At 52.5% G+C, this 23,934-nt stretch overlaps 1 protein-coding gene across 35 annotated transcripts in view; it reads right to left on the minus strand.

Annotated features, from left to right (window-relative positions):
- The window catches only part of MAD1L1 (mitotic arrest deficient 1 like 1), a 414,737-nt gene that overhangs the window by 132,398 nt on the left and 258,405 nt on the right, over nucleotides 1–23,934 (minus strand). For 34 of the 35 annotated variants that reach the window (XM_024241280.3, XM_063725878.1, XM_063725875.1 and 31 more), the window contains one exon: nucleotides 8,508–8,598. In XM_024241280.3, coding sequence (XP_024097048.1) covers nucleotides 8,508–8,598 — 91 coding nt within the window. Of the gene's footprint in view, nucleotides 1–8,507; nucleotides 8,599–15,715; nucleotides 15,916–23,934 lie in introns of those variants that run through there. The other variant, XM_054545717.1, reaches the window with a different exon arrangement.

The raw sequence follows: 23,934 nt of genomic DNA on the forward strand, positions 1-23,934 counted from the left end.
TTGAGGCTCCAGGGTGGCTCTCCTAGGAGGGGCCCGGGGCACGGCCCCCGGAGCTGGCACTCTGGGGTCCAGAGTGTGTGCACACGCACTAGCTTGCTCTCTCAGCCTCAATCTGCTGTCTGTAGAGTGGTGGCTACAGTGACCTACCAAGTCCGTGGAAAAGTCGGGCAGGTTAACAGACGTGCACATGGTCTCAGGCTGTAAGGAGCTCTGCCGGGCACGCAAGCATCACCCGGGGGGACCCACGCAGTGAAACCAAAGACGTGGATCTCCTCCCTCTGCCACATGTGCCCGGCTCTGAGTCCCTCTTCAACTCCAACCCTGTCTGAAGACCCAAGACGTCCTTGAGAACCGAGGGGCATCCGGCAAACCAGGCCATGGGCAGGCTCCAGGTGCAAACCCAGTTCCTCGTGAGAGAAGCAAAGTGCTTCCCCTTCCCCAGAGTCCTGCTGAGTGGGGGCGGCGGGGAGGGGCCTCTTCCTGGCCCCCAGGAGAACTGCAGCCACTTTTCGCCTCCCCTCAAACCCCACAGGCACCGGCAGGGCCCCGTGCTTCCCTTCTCCTCTAAAAAGCTGCTCTCATCCGTTTCCCTGCAGATACGCCCGGGAACCAAAAGGACATCGGTCCCTTGGATGCAGTGCCTGCAGCAGTGGTTGCCTGGGGACACCTCCATTGTGCCATGTCCAAGAGCCGCGGGGACTGGCACCCCGTGCGGGGCACTTGCACACAGGGCCACGGCCCTTGCTTCCCAGAGGAGGCCCCGGGCCTCCGAGAGGCTGCAGACATGCTCAGGGATATCAGCTTTGGGGAGCCCAGACCCCCCAGGTCCTGCCTTTGAGTTTGGTTTTCTACCCCAAGTGCAAGACATGGCTTCCGTCCAAGTGGCAGCAGCAGGGACAGGCTGGGGGAGATCAAGGTGCTCAGCAGTGGGTCCCTGGGCACATTTCTACTTGGGGGGACAGCAGAGACCACTGGACGATCTCTAGACAAAGGACAAGGGCTCGTGGCCAGGTGTGCATGCCCAGGCAGCAGACGCAGGGGTCTGGCAGAGCCCAAGTTGGGTCCCAGTTCCACCAGCCACAACTGTGTGCCTCTGGGCCAGTCCCCAGAACCCTGAGCTCAGTCTCATGTCATCCAGAGGCAAGGATGGTCACTATGTGATAAGGAAGCGAGAGCTCGGGCACACTCACACCATCTGCCTGTCCGTCTGTCCGGCGGCTCTGCCACCCTCCTGCACGTCCCGCGCCACCTCGAGGCCCGCATGCCCTCATTAAAGCTCCCCTGACCTCGGGCCTCATCAGCAGATGAATGACTCTCAGCACAGCCAATTACCCAGTGCTGGTAATCACCCGCTGACTTCCACCCGAGTCCTTCAGAAGGTGATCTGCGGAGAGTGGCTTGTAAACAATTTGGAGGGAAAAGATAAAAACCCTAATTGTCAGAAGGGTTGGACAATAGTGATTTAGGCTGAGGCCTGGCTCTGAGCCCCAGACCCGACCCCGTACGGGAGCCCCTCAATGTCTGCCCCCAGCTGCAGCTCTCACCTCCTCCCCTGCACCCAGGCCCTTCACCACCCTCTGCTGCCTCTGTGAGCAGCTGCAGGCCCACAGGGGGAGGGTGCTCTAGTGGGGCCTTTGGCAAAGCTCAGCATGGGGGGAGCAGCACACGTGGGCAAGTCGGGGATGAGCGGGCAGAGCCCAGTGAGCACCGCAGTGGGTCCTGGCTCTGCCACACGTGCTCCTCGTTCAGCTCACAGCCCATCGCCTGCCCCATCTGCAGACCAGGCATCTCCCTGAGCTCCCTCCACGGCAGTGTGGTCAGTGCACAGGGCACCCGCTGGCCACCCACCCTGGGCACGAAGCCCATGCTTCCTGGGAGGAGGAGGAGGAGGAGGAGGAGGAGGGGGAACCGGCACTGCCCTGGTCCCGCTGCAACCACAGGTCCTCCTTCTCCTTCCCAGACACGCGGGCTTCACCCGGGAGGCTGCTCCCCTGGCCTGCCAAGGAAGTGAACTGGGTCCCTGCCGGACTGGCAGATCAGCAGGAGCCCTGGGCAGCCTCTGCTATCCCAATCTCCCCACTACAGGGCACAAACAACAGCCGGCGCCTAAACCATCCTGCCTGAGGCTCGGCCAGAGCTGGCAGGAGGCCTCAGGGGCTCAGGCAGCAGGTGCAGGACCAGCTGGTGGATGAAGGGCCTGAGGAAGGCAGGAGTGACCGAAGGACAGAGGCCGTGTGAGGGCAGGGTTGGAGTAGTCACCCCGAGTGCCCTGCCCCTCCTGTCTGGGGTGTGGCTCACTCCTAACAAGCTGCCTGTTGGGTCTCACTGTGGTGAAATGCACGTGACAGGAAGCTGACCACCATAACCATTCTAAGTGCACAGCTCCCTGGCATTCAGCACACTCTCCATGCTGTGTGGCCACCACCACTGCCCATCCCCAGAGCTTCCTCATCTCTCCAGGCTAAAGCCCACATCCATCAACACTCACTCTCCATTCCCCTGCCCCAGCCCCAGCCCCTGGCATCGGCCTCTCCACCTCCTGTCTATGGATCTGATGACTCTAGGGGCCTCGTGTAGGTGGAATCACATAGCCTGTGTCCTTCTCGGACTGGCCGGTTTCACCCAGCCCAGCGTCCTCAGGTCCATCCATGCTGCGGCAGGTATCGGGACGCGCCTCCTCCTCGAGGCTGTATCTATCGTGCTCCGCTGTATGGAGGGACCACACTGTGTCCATCCACGCATCTGTCCACAGCCGCTGGGGTGCGCTCACCTCTGGGCTACCGTGAGCGAGGCTGCTGTGAACGTGTGTGCCTGTATCCATGAGTCCCTGCTTTTGGTTCTTCTGGGCATGTACACAGCGGTGGACTTGCTGGTCAGTGTGGTGAAACAAAGCCACTTTTCCATCAGTGACAGCACCATGGCCAAGCCCCCATCGGTGACATTTCTTCTAGAATCTCAGGCTTAGTCTGCAAACTCCCATGGCAAGAATTACGTAAGTGATCACACTTTCCTTTCTCCTTAGGCTGCCAGGAAGCTCCGATTAAAACAGAAGCCCAACTTCACCGGCACCTTCAGCCCTCGTGGGCAGAACATTCCTGGTTTCCCACACACGGCATCGGCTGCCGGGAATCTGTGGAGCAGTGAGATCTCAAGGAAAGGAAACGAGCACGATCACAGAAAACACTCGATGCTGCTCCGAGGACTGCGGCCGACTCAGCCTCCCCGGCGACCCGGTCCGGAGTGGGTGCTTCTCCTGTCCTTCCACAAGCCACAGGAGGAAACCAGGAGCCCTTGGTCCCGCCAGGACCTAACATGGGTCCCTGGGGCCCCGTGCCAATGACCTGCTTCCTTTCACGGACGGGAAGCACCTCATCCGTCTGAACCATCAGCTCACTGTATGACTCCCGCAGAACAGGGGGCCCAGGAACATCCGGGCTGTGGCTGCTTGGCCCCCGCTGTGCCCTGGCTTAGAGCAGCGCCTGGCACAGAGGAGGTGCGTGAAAGTGGCTCAGGCACGGGAGGGGAGGGCTGGGCTGGTGAGCATGGAGTTCCATGGGCCCTGCAGAGCTGCCCTCCCGTGGTCCTGCCTCCCAGGAAAAGTCCAACCCCCTTGCCTCACAAAGGAGACCCTCAGGGCACAGAGAGGCGTACTTCCCGAGGCCACCAGGTAACACCAGGCCCATCATCCTGGTCCAGAGGCCACACTCTGTCCAACATGGTAGAAGGTTCAGGAGAAAGAGCCGAACACAGAATGAAGGTCCCATTGATGAGACACATGCATTACTAGGAGGAGTCCAGCGAGCGGGAGAGGCCAGACCTGAGGAGGCTGGCTCAGAGCACCCGCAGGGAGGCCCCGGGACAGGGACAGGGACGCCACCCCAGCCCATCACACCTGGGCACGGACGCCGGCACAAAGGGGGCAGCTGTGGCTCCAGGAGGGGATGCAGCCCTCTCCCGGGGCAGCTGCAGGGTTGGTGGCTTCAGAATTCCAGGGGTCTGGGGGCCACAAGGATGGCATCTCAGGGAGGGGGTGAGGAGGTCTGAGGAGAGGTGATGGGCCCATGCCGCCCTGTTCCCAGGGACACCGACCAGGGATGTGAGGTACCGCACCGCCTGCCCGCTGGTGCAGAGGGGAGCAGAACGGTCTCCGTGTGCTTCCAGCTTCCGCTCACAGGGAACCCGGCAATCTTCTACCCACTCCTTCCCAAAACAGATGCACTTATTTTAAACGTCACGGGGCTCTTGTCTGGTCTCTTTCCTGAGCAGCACTTGGGACACTGAGGTTGACCTCAGCCACAAACCCCACCCAGGCCCCCACCAGGGAGGAGCAGTCAGGTGGGGCAGGGAGGGAGCCGCACTGGGGGGCTTCACCAGCCCTGACCACCAACCTGCCCAAACAAGCACCATGATGAGGCCACATCGAGGAATGGCTGGAGCACGGGCTTCAGAACCCAAAGATGAATTCTACTTAATTACATGCACACTGAGGCATTTAGAGGAAGTGTGCAGATGTCTGCAATTTACTTAAAGCGCGTCAGAAGAATAAAGTGGCGCGGCGGCTGGGCGAGGGATAAAGAGATGTCAGGAAGCCCTGCGGCGGAGCATCCATGGTGGAGCATTGCTGGTGGGTGAACAAGCGCTCACTGCAAACTTCCCTCAGCTTCACAATGTATCTTTAAATGTTCATAATCAAATGCTGAAAAACACAACAGGGCTGAGTCTGAATGCTGCTCCCATCACTGCTGGGTGACACGGGGCCCCACGGGGCATGGGTGCTGGCCCAGGCTGCACACTTCACACACAGAAGTTGGAGGCTCCCGGGTGGGACTGTCAGGTGGAGATGCACCCGCCCAGCCAGAAGGTCAGTGTCCTGCCCAGTGCGGCCTCCACTGGACGTGCCCCTCTCTACCCAGGGCGGCCTGTGAGCCCCGACCAGCCTCATGGTGCGTCCTGCCCCAGCTCGGTGCCCTCCATCCCCGCATGTGGCCCATCAGAACCACAGACGTGGAAAACGTGCACGTGTCTCGGAGGTGAGGACGACGGTATTATGACAGATAACAGGAATGGCCGCCATGCAGGCCTGGTTCACCAGGTATGTGCAGGGCCCTCCAAGAACCATCACCTGAGATCTCCAAAGACAGCCTGTGGGAAAGGCCCGTGCCCTCCACATCCTGGGGAACACGCTGAGGCCAGGCCCCAGCTGGTGGGAGACAGAGCTGTGGCCCACCCCAGGCTGTGGGGTCCAAACCGACAAGGCCCAGCGTCCCAGCCATGAGGTGGGGCATCAGAGGGCAGCTGGGAGCCAGAAGAGAACAAAGCGCTGGGGCCCCAGCTCCTCGGTTTTAGGCCTCTGGAACAGCACAGGGCACACTCAGGAGGTAGGGACAGGGGTGGGGCAGAAAGCCGTGGCTGCATGTGGGGTCAGGGACTGTGCCGCCCACCTGACCTGACTCCTGCGGCTGCACCAATAGCCACGGGGGTCCCTCTGCTGCCAGATCTGGAGTTCCGTGGGGTCCGCCCGATTTCTGTCTTCACTTGAGAACACTGCACCACGTTCAAGCCTCATTCTGCCTCCCAACATGGAGCGTCTGAGCTCCTTCCTCCTTCACACGCAGGCTCCCTGTGGGCCTCACTTTCCCCATCTCTAGAGGGGCGCCAGCAGCCCAGCCAGCCACCGTCCATGGGCGCCCCAAGCTCTCCCACCCCCACCACTGGATGGGAGGGCTTGCAGTCCAGGAGGCCCCGCCCACCCACTTCCAGCCCCTTCAGCAACACAAGGGCGCACCCAGTCGGCCCTAATGAGTGTGTGGACAGCTCTGGGCTCTTAGGGAGACCCAGAAAGGCCAGTGCCACAGCAGGGCCCAACGACTGCCCTCCCAGGAAGGCAGCACAAAGACCTCCCAGGCCTCGTCTCCTGGCCTCAGCACCGCGGGAGGGCAGCGGCACTCGTGCCCAGCTCTAAGGGGTAACTGGAATTCTCTTTCCTCGCCAACCAGCTGTGAACTAATTACAAAAAGTTCTAACTAGTCAAGCCCCTCTCCAAGCATATGTTCCCAATTAAGTCAGACTGCAGCTGATTTTAATCAATCTTCCTTGAAGCGGCCCAACTTGAAGGCTTCTCCAGAGAGAGTGGGAGCAGGGAGAGGAGAAGGCACAGCACAGTGGGTGCAGGGGCAGTAGCCGGCTCCTGGGGCCTTGCTCTGTCACCCAGGCTGGAGTGCAGTGGCGCAATCTCGGCTTACTGCAATCTCTGCCTCCTGGGTTCAAGCGATTCTCCTGCCTCAGCCTCCTGAGTAGCTGGGACTACAGGTGCCCACCACCATGCCCAGCTAATTTTTTTATTTTTAGTAGAGGCAGGGTTTCACCATGTTGGCCAAGCTGGCCTTGAACTCCTGACCTCAGGCGATCCACCCGCCTCAGCCTCCCAAAGTAGTGGGATTACAGGCGTGAGCCACCATGCCCGGCCAAAAGAGAGATCTTCAATGGTCTTGCAAGATCAGGTGTCTGGTGGGCAGGCACACCCAGCATAGTCACAACAAGCCATTTATCCCCTAGTGCGCAGGCCCCTCCCCCGGTTCCTCACAGGCTGAGTACTCTGGGGTCACAGTCTTCCTGGACATCGCCTATTGGTTGTTGGGCAGGGGCTATAGGTGTTTTTTTAGGGTTGTCTTATTGCATTTTGTTGCAGCCCACAATGCATTGCAATCCTAGTCAGCTCAGGGGCTCTTCAGGTATTTGACTTATGATCTAAGTAGCTGAGCAGGCTGATAAGAACAGACAAAAGGAACTATTTTGCCGACTAGTAAAACTTTCATCTTAGACTAAACTTCTTTGGTTTGGATGAGGGCAAGTAAGGTGGGTGGGGGGCGGCGGGGAGGGGGAGGCCGACAAGCAGGCATGGGTGATCCAAGCAGGAGCCTAGTACATCCTGTTTCTTCTGTAGTTTGCTGACCTAAGCCGGTTCAAGGCACTTTATCTTGGAAATGGACCCCTATTTACATTATTTCCTTCAATCGCACAGCCCTGGGCATCCAGAGCCAGAGGCAGCCTAAGCCACCACAGGGCCTGTGAGGCCTCACCTTCCCCAGGGCCACCCTGGACATCCCCCCGCTAAGGGTGAAATCGCAGGGGGTGTCAGAGGTAGCGGCAGCTGGAGGGCTGTCTGGGTTTCCAACACTCCACAGGCCGAACCCCAGTGGCCTCCCCGCCTCACTGCTCTGCACTTGCTTCTCCCACGCTATCCGGGCAGTCGTCCCTGTGGCCCTGACCCAGGGAGGAACAGCTCCTGAATCCTGGGCTAGGCTTGAGGTCACCAATCACGGCATAAACATCTGCTTCCCCAGGACCTCCAGGCCCAGCCCTGTCCTCTCCCCAAATGGCCACATTGGCCACACTGCAGCACCACGCCTCAGCTCTGAGCAGCTTCAGGGCATGCCTAGGGGCAGAGCCCCCACCCCTCCAAGGCCCTGGCAGAGCTCAGGGGAGGGTCACAGGTGACACTGCCAGCCCCACTCCTCATGCCAACCCCGTGGTACGTGACAGCCCTTGGCATCTCCCACAGAGGAGTGCTCCACTAGTGAGCTCCTGAGCACACGCCGTCTGCACAGGACGGGGATGGTGGCCAGGCCCCATCAGGTGTTCACCAGGTGCTGGCACGGCACTCACCCACACCTTTCATCTCATTCACGCCTCAACAAGCTCCAAGGGCCGGCCACTGAGGATGCCTTGGGGAAAGGGCTGGAAGCCAGAGCAGGGAAGCCGTAAGTGGCGCCTGCGGGGATGCCTGGCCCCCAGTCAACAAGCAACATGGGTCCCAAGGAGCAGGGTTCAGGCTCTGCTCAGCCCAACACCCAGAAAGACGTTCAGCAGCTCTGACACGGAGCCTCTGGTGGGCGGGCAGCAGCCCTGTGACCGCTCCCTGTACGCCACGGCCCAATTAAAACAAGATGACACGTCCTAGGCTGAGGACAGGCCAGCGCGGCTCGGAGCCGCCCGTCACCACAGATGTCACTCCTCCCATCGCCAGGAACTGGTCATAAAAAATAGATTTGATCTGCCTCTAATAGGTGCCAAGATAAAATCAATGGCCTGTCCAAAAACCCGGTAACCTGGAAACTGAGGGCTTCCTGCTGTGCAGCAACTCAGACAGGAGGATGGAAACCAAAGAGAAAGTACAAGTAAAAGAACACAAACAGCAGTGCAGCCCCGCCACGGCAGATCCCGGGTGGGCATAGGGCAAACCTGCCCAGAGCCCACTCCACCGACACCAGGCGTGTGGGTGGCACAGGGCGCAGAGGACCCCAGAGGCAGCCAGTACAGGCCTGTCAGTGGCACGGCCTCCACGCCAGGCAAGGGGGTGCACGTGGGAGGGAGGAGAGCCCAGAGAGTTCAGACAGACGAGCCAGAAAACAGGTGTTCTGTGGCAGCAGGAACCACGGTCGTTCACGATGCCCAGAGAAATGAGAGGCCCCAGACGGTGCCTCACCCAGAGACTGCCCCGCCCTCACCTGCAGCGTGCGCCGCTCCAGCTGCGCCTCCAGCATCCTCTTTTCCTCCTCCAGCCGACTCCGCTCGCCCTCCAGCTCCTCGACCTTCAACCTGCAAGGAGAGCAAGACGGTGACCACGTGTCCATAGCCAACCATGCTGGGGAAGTCCCACCCTCTGGGTGATAAGGAGGTGAAAGGTTAGGAGATCCAGCTATACAGCTTTATTTCTAAATACATGTCTGTGAAGCTCTCAGAGTCCAGCAATAACATCAAGAGAAAATTGGAAAATGACACAAGTACAGGATGGGGGAGTCCGTGGCAGCCCCTGCTCAGCTGGAGGAGCCTGTGCGGAGAAAGTCTCTGTCGACCACACCTTGGCTGGAAGCACAGAGGGAACCAGTCCAAGGCAGGACGCCTGGGAGTCAGTGTGTCCGTGTCCGTCAGCCACTCCCAGAGGGTGATGTGACGGCGGAGTGCAGGGGACACTGAGGGACAGGAAAGCGACCTCAGGACATCTTCAGAAATGAGGAAAAGACAAGAAAGCACTTCTACTGCGGGGTGTGGAAGGAGCTGATGACAGGGGACCACAGAGGCACAATTCAGATGAGAAACAAAAGCACGCTTTGGGGCGACCCACGGTGGGTTCCCTTCTCCACAGTGGGAATAGAATGCAAAACAAACCTCCATGGCCGCAACCGAAATGGGGCCAGTTTTAGTTCACTGTAAGAAGCTGTCTAGTTTTGTCTTCATTTCTAGATCCAATATTCTGAATGGAAAACATATTCATGTGGTTTAAAAATCAAAAAAGTCTGTCAAGGCCCGTAGTGATGGAAATATTACTTGACACCACACAGGGACAGGAGTGGGGACAGCTATTCCAGCTTGAGAACTGCTCCAGGGCGTCCCAGCACACACCACAAAAGCAAGACCCAAGGAAACTCAACTCTTGCCAAGAAACCTAACTGCATCTCTGAAAAAAGATCAAGAAGATTGATACGAATGCAAAAATGTCTAGAACACAACAAGCTAAAATTCACAACTGCCATCCAGTCAAAGATTACCAGACATTTAAAGCAGCAAGAAGACATGGCCTATAATGAAGAGATTAACCAATCAACGAATACCTACCAAGACACAGTGTTGCACAGACAGCAACACTGGCAAACAGGGACATTTAGACAGTTGTTAAAACTATTGGAAAAATGCAACAGTTCAGACTTGGAAGAGACACGCATAGAAGTGGAAACTACATCTCAGATAAACATGCTGGATGGGATTAATGACAGATTAGAATCCATAAGAGAAAAGTTTAATGTCCTCGAGGGCACAGCAATAGAAACTTTCAAAAACAAAACACAGAGGCCGGGCACGGTGGCTCACGCCTGTAATCCCAGTACTTTGGGAGGCCAAGGCAGCTGGATCGCTTGAGGCCAGGAGTTCAAAACCAGCCTGGCCAACATGGGGCAACCCCTTCTCTACTAAAAATAAAAAAATTAGCCGGGTGTGGTGGTACACCCCTGTAGTCCCAGCTCCTCAGGAGGCTGAGGCATAAGAATCGCTTGAACCCGGGGGGTGGAGGCTGCAGTGAGCCAAGATCACCCCAGTGCACTCCAGCCTGGCTGACAGAGCAAGGCCCAGTCTCAAAAATAAATAAATAAGCAAACAAACACAGAGAGGAAAAGATTCCTGAAAAATGAAAAGAGAATCACTGAGCTGTGGGACAGCTTCATGAGGCCTAAAATACATGAAAGAGAATCCTCAAAGGAAAGAAGGCAGAGGAAGCAATGGGACAAATACTGTAAGAAAGTTCCACATTCAATGGAAAGGATAAAGCCACAGATGTAGGAAGTTCAACAGACACAAGGCAGTGCAAGGAACACAGGCCCAGGAAACAAGACGCTGGCAGCCCCAGAGCACATCAGGACGAGCCTGCTCAGGACCACGGCACGGAAAACCACCTTAAAGGCAGAGGTGGTACCTACGGAGGCACAAGGCGGGGTTCTCATGAGAAACAGCGCAACGGAGAAAAGAGGAAGGAGAAATTTCTGAAATAACGAAATAAATAAAAACCACCACCTTAAGAACGGTGAAACCATCTCCAAAAACAAAAGCAAATAAAGATGCCTTCAGATCAGACACGAAAGCTGAAAGAATTCATTATCAGCTGACCTGCTCTACAGAAATGTCAGGTAAGGCCTGCCGGTGAAGGAGGACGAGGGCGGGCGGGGCAAATAAACCCGGATCTGCACAGAGAACCAGGAGGGCTGGAACAGCAGCTGCATTTAGGGAGATCTTTCTTATATTCATGTCTTTTTAAAAAATTTAAATTATTAACTTTTTAAAGTGATTAATGGATTAAACAAAACTAATGAAAATATACTGGGGATTTAATATATAGAATAAATAAAATGTATGACAACAGTATAAAGTCTGGAGGAGAAAAACAAACACCGTGGCTGTAAGGTGATTATACTGTAATGTATGTGAGAAGACGTAACATCACTTGAAGGTAGGCTGCGATAAGTTAAAGACGTATACTATATACCCTACAGCAAGCCCTAAAATAACAAAGACTTATAGCTAAGATGCCAAAAAAGGAAATAAAACAAAATCAGAAAAATACCAAAGTGGATTGAAAAAAAGGTAAAAAGAAAAAAAAACAGGAAAACAGGAATGAAGAAGAGACAGACAAGTAGAAAACAGTAAAATGACAAGATCAAAACTAATCATATCATAATCAAATTAGATGTAAGTAGCCTAACCACCACAATTAAAAGGCAGACACTCAAACTGGATTAAAAAGCAACACCCAATTAGACACCGCCGACAATAATGCACTTTAAATACGAAGATGCAAAAAGACATAACATGCCATCACTAAGAAAACCAGCAAGAGAAAGCCAGAGATGCTACTAATACCGGAAATAGTAAATTTCAGAGCACATACTGTTACCAAGAAGGTAACTTAGAATAATAAAGAGATCCATTAATCAAAGGAAAATAATAATCCTAAACACGTGTGTACTAATAAAAGAGCTGCAAAACAAATGAAGCAAAACCAGCCAGAAATGCAGGGAGAAACAGATGGGTCCACAATGACAATCGGAGACTTCAATATCTCTCTCTCAATAGCTGATAGAACAACAGGCAAAAAATCAGAAGGACAAGGACCACATGATCAGCCAACTTGACCTATTTCACCTGGATAAATGCTTCGACTCTTAAGAGCAGAAAACCCAGTCTTTTCAGGAGCACCTGAACTATGTACCAAGATGACCTCACGCTAAACCATAAAAGAAGGCTCAGTCTATTTAGGAATTTCATAATTCTATAGGACCATCATGGAATTGAACTAGAAATCAGCACCAGAAAGTCATCTGGAAAATATCACTTACAAAAGCATCCAACACCATGAAATACACAGAGATGGAACGGAACAGGCCAAGAAAAACCTGCACGTGACAAGCTCGGAGCACTGTGGAGAGAGCTCCAGGGCAACCTCCACACAGGGAGATAGACAGGCCTTGTCCACAGGCTGGGAGACTCTGGGTGTTGGGAACGCACTTCTCCCCCAAATTAATCCACAGAATCAGAGCAACCTCAGTCAAAATCCCACAGGTTTCTTTGTACAAATTGGCAAGCTGATTCTAAAATTCATATGGAGATGTAATGGACCTAGAATAGAGAAAACAACATTGACAATGAAAAAGGAGGGGCTACACAATTTCACCAACTACATTAAAGCCGTAGTAATCACAACAGTGCAGTACTGGTCTGCAAGACAGACAGACCGATGAAACAGAACAGAGTCCAGAAATAGGAGCACAAACACAACCAATTTTTGAAAAATATACGAAGGCACTTCAGTGTAGAAAGGACAAACTCTTCAACAAATGGTTCTGGAACAACTGGGTGTTCTTGGGGGAAATAAAGAATTAAAATCTTGTGCAATAAATGAAAATCCTGCTCAATCCTGAACCAAAAGTTATAAAGTTACTAAAAGAAAATACAGGAGAAAATCTTATGAATTTGGGACAGCCAAAGATTTCTTAGCTATGATACCTGATAGGGTTTGGCTGTGTCCCCACCCAAATCTCATCTTGAATTGTAGCTCCCATAATCCCCACGTGTTTCAGGAGGGACGTGGTGGGAGATAACTGAATCACAGGGCGGTTTCCCCCGTACTCTTCTCGTCTGTTGTGGGAGGTACGCGGTGGGAGACAATGAATCACAGGGCGGTTTCCCCCATACCGTTCTCGTGTGTTGTGGGAGGGACACGGTGGGAGATAATGAATCACAGTTTCCCCCATACCATTCTCGCGTGTTGTGGGAGGGACGTGGTGGGAGACAATGAATCACAGGGCGGTTCCCCCATACCATTCTCGTGGTAGTGAATAAGTCTCACAAGATCTGATTTTATGAGTGGTTTCCCCTTTGGCTTTGCTCTCATTCTCTCTTGTCTGCCGCCATGGGCCTTTTGCCTGGCACCATGATTGTGAGGCCTCCCCAGCCACGTGGAACTGTGAGTCCATTCAACCTCTTTTTCTTTATAAATTACCCCGTCCGGGTATGTCTTTATCAGCAGCATGAAAATGGACTAATATCCAAAGGATCATATATAACAGAAAACATTGAAAAATTGGACTTCATCATCAAAAAACTTCTCTTCAAAATACCTGATGAAAGAATGAAAAGACAAGACACAGACTGGGAGAAAATATTTGGAAAGCAAATAATCTGATAAAGGCCTTGTATCCAGAACATATAAAGAGCTCTCCCAAACTCAACAATAAGAAAAATAATCAAATTTTAAAATGGACAAAAAAACAAATGCTTTACCAAAGAAGATCTACAGGTGACAAGTGAGCTGAATGAAAAGATGCTCAACGTCATTAGTCATTTGTGAAATAAAAAATAAAAGGCCACAGTGAGACACGACTGTCAACCTATTAGAAGGCCTAAATGAAAACTTTTTAAAAACTAGCCTGGTGTGGTGGTGCACACCTGTAGTCCCAGCTACTCAGAAGGCTGGGGTAGGAGGATCACTTGAGCCCAGGAGTCAGAGGCTGCAGGCAACTATGATCCCACCACTGCACTCCAGCCTGGGCAACAGAGCAAGACCCTGTCTCTAAAAGAAACATTTAAAAAAATAAAAGAGGGACTAAGGAAAAAGACTGTGCTGCATGCTGGTGAGGAGAAGCTGCACCTCAACCACTCTGGAAGACGGGCAACCTCGGAACACGTTACACACGTGACCGCCAGCCACTCCACACTAGGCGTTTACCTGAAAGAAAACGAAGTCGATTTCTACATGGGACTTTATTTATAATATACAGCAGTTTCAGAATAGCCAAAAACCAGAAAAACTCCAAATGTCCATCGCAAGGGAACGTATAAACTGTGGTGTCTCCATACGACAGAACACGACTCAGCAGTGAAGACGACGCAGCTGTGTGCACAGTGATTTCTCCCCAAACCAGCCATGCTGCGTGGAAGAGGCAAAAAGGAGACCACATGCTCCAGGACCAACGCCACGCCCAGAAGACTGGACAGCCGCCCACCAATCTACAGTGACGGAAAGCACATCGGCGGGTTTGGGGTGGGGAGAGGAGGCAGGGAGGAGGGATTCCTGTCAAACAAGAGCACATGTCTGGGGGTCTTGAATGTGAGTGTGGTAACGGCTCCATGGGTGTATGTGTGTGTACATGCAAATTCATCACACTGCACTTGACATCACGCAGCTTACTGCACACACCAGTTATACCTCAGGAAAGCTGTAAAAACCATACTGTAGTGAATGACCTCTGATATCTGCTTCCTGCTTGTACGGCACACCTGCAGGACATGCTTCCAGAGGCGGGGCTGCTGGCCGGGGGCAAGCGTCTCTGTCATCCCAGCAGACACCATGCGCTGCCCTCCCTGGGTGTCTGGGGCACTCCCACTCACACCAACATCCTGAGCATGGGCCTAGAAGATATTTCTGCAGCAACAACGCCTCGCTCCTCTTGAGGCAGGGAGCGCCGGCAGGGGAGACATCTGAGCACAGCCCAGTGTTACCGTCTCTCGGCAGGGTGGCCGTGCAGTGTGAGACCTAGCACACACCTCCGGCACCAGCTGATGCCTCCTGGAGAGGTTCTGGGAGCCCTGCAAGTGCTGTGGCTTTACAAACAACGCCCTCAGTCTTCACATCAATCTAGCAGGGAAGTCCTGGTGCCTGAGTAAAGGGGAGACTGAGGCTCAGAAAGCCGTCTGAGAGGCCCCTGATCACAGAGCCGGTAAGGGGCCTGGCCGAGGGCCCAGGGTGGGTGTTCCTGACCCTCACCTCCCAGGGCTTCTTAGGGGAGTGAACCTGCCCAAGGTGATGAGTGACGACATGGCGGGGACCTCCAAGGCCATCTCCGAGAAGCTGCCTTCTGCAGGGACTTCCCGACTTAGGGAGATGCTGGATGAAAAGGCCCCTTTTAAAATGATATTATGGATTCTGAAGGCTTGGGAGCAAAATGTTTTCAAGGGCTGAATTTGAACGAGCGCACGCGTGTAGCCGCAGCCATGTTAACAGAGTGACCTGCGTGACCCACCCTCGCCGCCAGGCAGCAAGCCCACATGCGTGCTCGTTTGTGCGCTGAAGGGGTGCGCTTTCTTCTGCTGTCCTCCTTTCAGACAAACTGCTACCGCACAGAGAGCAAGAAAGAGAACAAATGAATAAACAAGTTGCGGGGGATGGTGCTCAAAAGCTCAGAATTCTGGTTTGCCTTCAAATGGTTCAAAGCAATCAGTTCTGGCATAAGCTTCTTGAAATTGACTTACTGCAACTTTTTTAAACACGAGGAGCACTACATAAATTAGCTGCCAGCCTAGATCTTTCCTCAAGATGACGCCAATCAAAGCAGGTGCCTGTCTCCGAGCGTGTGCGTGGAAAGCAGCTGGAGGGTAGCCGGGATCTTGCTTATAACAAACCCATCACACACGGGGGAAACTTTTGCAAGAAAAATGATTAGTTGTTTTTGCTGAACTAAAAGATGCATAATGGGGTGGGGGGGCCTGGGTGCCGCAGGTGAGGCTCCTGGGGCCTGGAGAGCGGACAGTAGGGAGATCCGAGGCCCATCAGGCAGAGAGCATCCAGTCCAGGAAGCCTCTCACCCAGGCCAGCCTCCCACGGGTCCCAGACCCCTGCACTGCCCGCCAGCCCCTCCCCAGTGGGCCTTGACCACCACACTTCATGTTTTACTTCTCTGTCCCCTTCATCAAATGGCTGGCTCCATATTTCCAGCCCTGATCATGGTGTCTGGCTCACAGCAGGCACTGATGACCATTTCCCTTGAACAATGGGTGTGGGAACCCCACCAGAGAGGCTGGCAAGTGGGGTACGTAGGACCCCCAGCCCTGGAGATGGTCACACAAGGGTGGGTGGGGCCCAGCTTAACCCAACACTCGCTGTGTGTCCTGACACGGAGCACCTCACCCCTCCAGGCTTGTTTGTCATAAAGAGAGCACGTGACAAAGCCCCGCAGACATGGCAGTGTGACAGGGTGCCCATGCCTGCCCTTCCTCTCCCACAGACACGGCTACAAAGCCTGGACACGCGCCTGGCTCTGGAAGGCCCACTGCACTGGCGGGCAGGGGACACCGTGGCTCTTCTCTCGCATCCCCGACCTCAACCTCGTGCCACCATCCAGGCGGTGGTGAGGCTGCTGTACCAGGAGCTCAAGGCGAAGTCCTCCAGCACTCACCTGAGGGCTGGGAAAGAAAGCCACTGAGCTTCAGGAGCGTGGGACCCTCCCTGCTCGGAGTATGGACTCCCTGGCCCCCGTGGCCCCTGCCTCTGCTCTTTGCACACTACCACGGGCTCAGCCCACAGGGCTGCAGTGGCGGCAGGGAGCCTGAAGCAGGAGCCGTGCTCTCTGTCTGAAGCTGCTGTCGTTCCAGATGGGCAGGACAAACTCTAGCTGCGTTTTCCTCCCTGTCCTCCCTCCTGCAGGGCCAGGCGTGGGCTCAACCTCCATGACACCAGCAGAGTGCAATAGACGGTGCGAAGAGAGCCCCACGTCCCTGGAGGACCACAAAGGGGAGACCCAGAAATGTGAAAGGACCCGAAGATCACGGAATGGAGGGACTGAAAAGGGTGGTCCTGGGGAGTTGGGGGGCATCCCTGGGTCAGCCCATGCCTGGGTCCCATCCACACTGGCATCTGAAGCTGGCGAGAGCTGAGGGCATCCCTGGGTCGGCCCATGCCTGGGTCCCATCCACACTGGCCTCTGAAGCTGACGATAGCTAAGCTGACGATAGCTAAGCTGACAGGCACTGCCAATGTCCCAGGCCAAGGCCGGGGCACTGCCAAGCCTTCAGAACCTGAATTGGGATGGGAACCACGCCCCACAGAAGGTCGCTGAGACCTGGGCTAGAATCCACCCAGGTAGGCTCACTGCTAAACTGAAACACTCACATTCCTGACAGGACTTAAACACACAACCTCTCTCACAATGTTCAGGACATAACCCTAAATTACTGGGCACATGAAGAACCACAGAGATTTCAAGTCAGCCTGGAGAGGCAGTTCCAGCTGCCAGGGCCGAGGAGATGGGGCTGGGTTATCTGAGAAGTGCAGCGGACAGAGGCCACAGACGGCCCACACAGACAAGTGTGCACGCCCTCACAGCACATGGAAACCCAAAGGTCTCAGCAAATTCACAGAAAAGTGAACTGCTGAAAAAGTATTTAAGGAAATAAATGGCTGAAAAATCCCAAATTTGGCAAAAAAAAAAAAAAAAATTCCCTAGAGATTCAAGAAGCTGAGCAAACTCCAAACAGAATAAACCCAAAGAAATCCACACCCAGACACATCCAAATGAAACTGCTGAAAACTGAAGGCAAAAAAATAGTGAAAACGGAAAAAATCTGTGTGACCTCAAAGGGAACAGTGATTCAAGCGTCTGAAAATCGCTCCCCAGGCAGGAACCGCGGTGAGGAGGAGGAACGCCGCACTCGTGGCGTGCTGGGAGGCGAGGGCCGTGGGCTGCGCTGCATGCGCAGGGCAGAGCTCCTTCAGGAACACGAGGGGAATAAAGATGGACCCACCCGAGGGAAACCGTGAGGAATCGTAGCCACCTGCTCTCCAGGACCGGCTGCCGGAAATCCTTCAGAAGGAAAGAGGACATGAAGGATACCTGGAGCGTCGACAATGGAGGAGGAACAGACGGCAGATATCTGGGCTTACAGATAATACCCGGTTCTCCTACTGCCCTCTTCAAAACACTGTATGACTGAAAACAAAACCTGTGGCATTTCCATGTAGGTGGAGGGACGGCAGAAAGGGAGAGGGCAAGAGACCTGCTGGGAGGGGCTTCCGGGTGTGACTTCAAGTGGGATGAGGCTGATTCTAAGTAGGTAGTGATAAGTACTCTAATTCCCAGAGCAAACACTCAAAACATCAGACTGAGAAATAGTCAGATGCCCACCTGCTAAATTAAAATGAAATACTAAAAACCATTCAAGTAACTCACCAGAAAGCAGGAAGCATGAAAAGGAAAAACTAAAAACCATTCAGGTAACTCACCAGAAAGCAGGAAGCATGAAAAGGAAAAACAAAAATGGAAGAGACACACAAACAAATAATAAAATGGTAGCAATGAAAAGACAGAGATTGCCACGATGGTTTAGAAACTGACCCGATGACATCACGTGTACAGAAACTCAAAGAACGGGTACAGGTAGGCTGCAAGTAAAAGGACAGAAATATTTACAGCAGGCAAACACTATGGTAAAGGCAGCTGGCGGGAGGGTGTAGAAGCAGCGCCGTCCCAGGAGCCACAGGCACACCCAGACCCTGACCTGGGCTGCTCGGGACTGCGCTGCCAAGAGAAGGCTCGGGGCTCCCTGGAGGAACGGCTGATTGGAAAGCTGGGGCAGAGGACACGAGGTGAGTCTGGAGCACCCTGTGGTGCCGGAGAGTGAGGAAGGGCTCAGGAAACCCAATGACTGGGCACAGTGGGGCGCGGCCGGCCGCGGGGAGATCACGCAGCAAAACAAGTCCCGGTGCATGCACCGGATCAGAACACAGAGCACGCGGCAAACATCCTTAGTCCACACTGCTGGCAATAAATGAAGAAGTGAATAAACGGGGAAGAGGAGACACCTCCCTCACAGAACTCCACATCATACATGTAGAACTCATCCCTCCAGAGGGGGAGCGTCGCCTGCGCCCTGAGGGATTCGCTTCCAAGGAAGGGACTGGAGAAAGTGCAAACAGCTTCGCGGACGAGGCACCCGGCAGAGCACGCCTCAGTCCAGCAGTCAGGTCCACCGTCCACGCCTCAGTCCAGCAGTCAGGTCCACCGTCCACGCCTCAGTCCGGCGGTCAGGTCCACACTGCTGTTGCGTGGATGTCAGGGGCTCCCTGATGGGACGTGGTGAGAAAGGACTTGCCGTCTGTGATCTTCCTTCCAAAAGCCACCATTTCAGGTTAACAATGAAACACATCACACAAGCTCGCTTCGGGGGCGCTCTAGGGACACCTAAACATACTGAGGTCAGGAGAAACGAGGAAAGACAAACTGTTACCGACCAGCGGCAGGAGAGGTGTGACGACTAAAATCAACGCAGTGCCCTGGCTGCAACACGCAGGAAAGCCTGGTGGATCCAAACAAGGGCTGGAGACAGGCCCAGAGTCACACACCAGTGATGAGCACCATGGCAGTGTGAGATGTCAACAGCGAGAGAAACTGGGTCAGAAGGTATGAGAACTCTCCGTCCAATTTCCACAACTTGCCTACTGAATCTGGTAAACGGTGTGGCAATTCCATCTTTTCAAAAAATCAACTGTTGGCCGGGTGTGGTGGCTCCCGCCTGTAATCCCAGCACTTTGGGAGGCCGAGGCAAGTGGATCACCTGAGGTCGGGAGTTTAAGAACAGCCTGGCCAACGTGATGAAACCCCATCTGTATTAAAAACACAAAAATTAGCCAGGCATGGTGGCACATGATTGTAATCCCAGCTACTCGGGAGGCCAAGGCAGGATTCACTTGAACCCGGGAGGCAGAGGCTGCAGTGAGCCAAGATGGTGCCACTGCACTCCAGCCTGGGTGACAGAGCGAAACTCCATCTCAAAAATAAAAAACAAAAATAAAAAATAAATAAATAAATAAATAACACAAAAAACCCATAGCTTATGTCAATCTCAATGGTGAAAGGCTAAAAGCTTTTCCCCTAAATCAGGAACAAGACAAGAATGTCTGCTTTTGCTGCTTCTATTCAACATAGCCAGAGCAATTAGGCAAGAAAAAGAAATAAATTGTATCCAAATTGGAAAAGAAGAAGTAAAACTACTTCTCTCTCTTTGCAGATGCCAGGCTACAGAAAACCCTAAAGAAGCTGCAAATAACCTGTTCTAGTCAATAAACAAAATCAGCAAAGTTGCAGGATACAAAGTCAACACATAAAACATCAGTTGTATTTCCCTGTATTAGCAACGAGCAATCTGACAAGGAAATCAAGAAAACCATTCCATTCGTAACAGCATCAAAAAGAACAAATCACTCTGCAATACATTCACCCAAGGAGGCATAAGATTTGTACCCTAAAAACTGCCAAACATTGCTAAAAGAAATGGAAGAAAACCTAAATAAATGTAAAGCCACCTGTGTCAGGGAGAAGAAGACTGCACGCTGTTTACCCATCAGTGGAGTCAAACCCCCCTGAAAAAGAACCACCACAAGGGAGACTCATAGCTCCTGACCTCGAAATTTATGAGAAAGCTCCATAAGTGAAAAAGGAACTGACTTTTATACACAAACAACCTGGATGGATCTCAAGGGGGTTGTGCTGAGTGAAAGGAGCCAGTCTCCAAAGACTGCATGTTGTAGGACTCAGCTGGAAAAAGCCGAGCCGCAGGGTGGAGCGGAGATGTGCAGCTGCCAGGAGGTCCCTGTGTGGCCGGGTGAATGGAAAGGGGGACCTGGAGGATTCCTGAAGGGGTGACGTTATTTTGCACTCTGATTACAGGGTGATTAGAGTTCATAGAGCTGTATCCTGTAAGAAAAAAGTTAATTTTACTATACAATTTTACTTTTTTTTTTTTGAGACAGTCTCACTCTGTTACCCAGGCTGGAGTGCAGTGGCACAATCTCAGCTCACTGCAACCTCCACCTCCCGGGTTCAAGTGATCCTCATGTCTCAGCCTCCCCAGTAGCTGGGATTACAGGCACGCGCCACCACACCTAGCTAAGTTTTCCATTTTTAGTAGAGACGAGGTTTCGCCATGTTGGCCAGGCTGGTCTCCAACTCTAACCTCAAGTGATCCGCCTGCCTTGGCCTCTCAAAGTGCTGAGAGAACAGGCATGAGCCACCATGCCCAGCCTACTATACAATTTTAAAAGTAAAAAATTTAAAAACCTGCTGGGCTATGTCCTATATCTTACCGTGGTGGTTGCACGCTTGTGCATACATCTGTTGAAACGTGACGGTGGCATCTGGTGGGGGAATGGTGGTACAGTTGTAGATTATTGCTGGCATTCTTTAGAAATGTAGGCATGTGGTGATAAGAAGTGCATCCACTTTTATTTACTTTAATTATTGTTTTAAAACTCTGAAGATAACGCAGCCTCTATGACCTGCTCCCTGGATAAGGGTACCACTGCCCGCCCTTGGTACTCACCGACCATGAACTCAGGTTTAAATGAATCCCTTCCATTGTGTGCAAGTTGCGCCTCAATACAGTAGATATCCTTAAACTCCTTCTCAGGCCCGCAGTTAGAATTCAGTAGTGTGGAGATGCATTAAGTGCCGAGCGGGGCCCACAGCCAACCCTTCAGTGTGCGAGTTCCACCTCAATACAGTGAATATCCTTAAACCCCGTCTCAGGCCCGCAGTTAGAACTCGATCGCGTGGAGATGCATGCAGTGCCATGCAGGGCCCACAGCGAGCCCCGCACAAACGTCAGCTGCCTCTCGCTGCAATCATGGCCACCACTGCTGCTGGGGGCTGTTGCCGTCACCACTAAGAAACACAAGGGATGGGATTTCTCAGTGCAGCCAGGCTCCTACAGGCTACAGTTGGTCTTTTCAGACACACAGAATTCTCTCCCACAGAAGTCAAAACATGGCCAACAGTTCACCTTCGTTCTTACTAGGTGAAAACGTGAAACCACTCAAGCTCCAAAAGGGGCTAATCAACTATACGTTAAGACTTATAAAAACATGGGGAAGTGTTTATGTTATAAAATATAGTGGAGAAACAGGATGCAAATGATGTGTGTTCCACTTAAATATATATATATATGTATATGTATATATATATGTATATGTGTATATATGTATATGTGTATATATGTATATGTATATATGTATATGTATATATGTATATGTATATATGTATATGTATATGCATATATATGTATATGTGTGTATATATATATATAAATAGAAAAATCATCAAAGACTTCAGTTAAAGATGGTGGCTTGAACCCATGCATTTAAGTGTAATCTCTCTCAAAATCCCGGTAAAACAAGGGTAAAGGTTTTGCTTACTTTTTTTGAGGCATTTACCTGAAGATAAAGAAAATAAAAGAAGGCACAGCATCAAATAGCCTTTACAATGGAAGCTGGACAGCTTCCAGACAGATGAGTGGCAAACGACCCCAGAAAAGCTGAACCCTGCGCCAGCAATGGAACAGCCAAGAAGCTTTGACACCACAAGCTCCCCAGGTTCAGGGATGCCCACCCCAGCAACGACTTCCGGAAGCAGGGAGGAGGGAGCGCTGGAACTGCAGGGCCTGCTGGAGACCTTTAAAACAGAATGAAGACCTCATCACAGATTCACAGCAATTTGTGGGAAACGTACAAGGAGGTCCATGTCCTCTTTACCCAATCTCCCTCAATGGTAACAACTTAAACAGCAATATCAAAAACGGGGAAACTAACATGGGTACAATCCAGAGACTGCTCACCTGCCGCCTGCTCACAGGCACTTCCCTCCATGTCTGCTCCCATGTGATCTGTCATACGTGTGGATGTGTGCGCCCACAACCGCCATCCAGACACAGTCCTGTCCCGACACCGGAAGGCTCGCCCCGCTGTCCTTTTGTACACACATGCACCCCCGCACCTAAACCCTGGCAATCTCTTCAATTTTCTGTGTCAAATCGATCTTAATTATTAACTGTTTGGTAGATTTCTCTAGGGAAACCATTTGGGCCTAGGGATACCCTTCACATCTTTAAGACTTCAATTTTTTTTTAATAGTTTACAAGACTATTCGGATAACCTATTTCATCTTGGTCGAATCTGGTGGCTTGTGGGTTCTGAGGAGTGAGTCTGCTGCTTCAAGTTGTTTGTTGGGTAACACCCTCTGCTTAATGGCTACAGGGCCTGTAGTGATGGCCCCTATTTCACTGCCGATATTGATGATTTTGGTGGTGTCTTTTTATTTTTGTCAAATTTGCTAGAGATTTGTCAATTTTATTGAATTTTTTTTCCAAAAAAGCCCCAGCTTATTGTTTTAATAATTTTCTCTATTTTTTTTTCAATTTCATTGCTTTTTGCTCATTGTTATTTCCTTCATCCATGCTTGTTCTGGGCTATTCCACTCTCCTTTCTCCAGGTTATTGAGATAGCAACATAAATTAGAGACCATTCCTCTTTCCCAACATGAACACTGAGCATGACGTACTTCCTTCTCAGCACCGGTCTAGCTGGACCCCACTTACTTAGATGTGTATATTTCCATTATTGCCCAGTGTACTTATTTGTACCGGGAGACCTCCTCCCCGACACGGGCAATGCAGACATGTGTTGCTAATTTCCTAATGCTTAGAGACTTTCCTGTTGTTCTCCTGTTACTGACATCTACTTTGGGTTCATTACACTCAGAGCACACAGTCTGAGTGAATTCGATTCTTTCGAATTTACTGGGGTCTCTTTGATGACCCGTGATGTGATCTGTTGTGACTGTCCCAGGTGAATGCAGAGGCAAGAGTCCTCTGCTCTCGGACAGGGCATTCCACAGACACTGATTAGGTCCTGCAGGTTGATGGTGACACTCAGTTCCATCAGTCGTGGAGGGTGAGGTGTGAGTTCTCAACTGTAAATGTAGATCTGCCCGATTCTCTGTTCATCCCAGACACTTCTGAGTCCTGGGTTTTGTAACTGTTATTTGGCTTGTGTATATCTAGGAGTGCCAGAGCTGGGGGCAGAGTGGGAGTTCTGCCACCGCACAGACCTGGTGGACACCATCCTGGCACACGCGGAGTGCGGACGTGCACCTGCTCACAAGGGCGGCGGACAGGCAGGTGTGAACTGGGCCCCTAGAATGGGGATGCGTACCCCACTCATGAGGGCCATGGACGGGTCAGTGCGAGCTCAGCCCCTAGTGGGGATGCGTACCTGCTCACGAGAGCCGCAGACAGGTGGGTACGAGCTCAGCCCCTAGAGCGGGAATGTGTACCCCGCGCACGAGG

This window comes from Pongo abelii, chromosome 6 (genome assembly GCF_028885655.2).
Source record: "Pongo abelii isolate AG06213 chromosome 6, NHGRI_mPonAbe1-v2.0_pri, whole genome shotgun sequence".
In the NCBI taxonomy this organism is placed as follows: Eukaryota; Metazoa; Chordata; class Mammalia; order Primates; family Hominidae; genus Pongo; species Pongo abelii.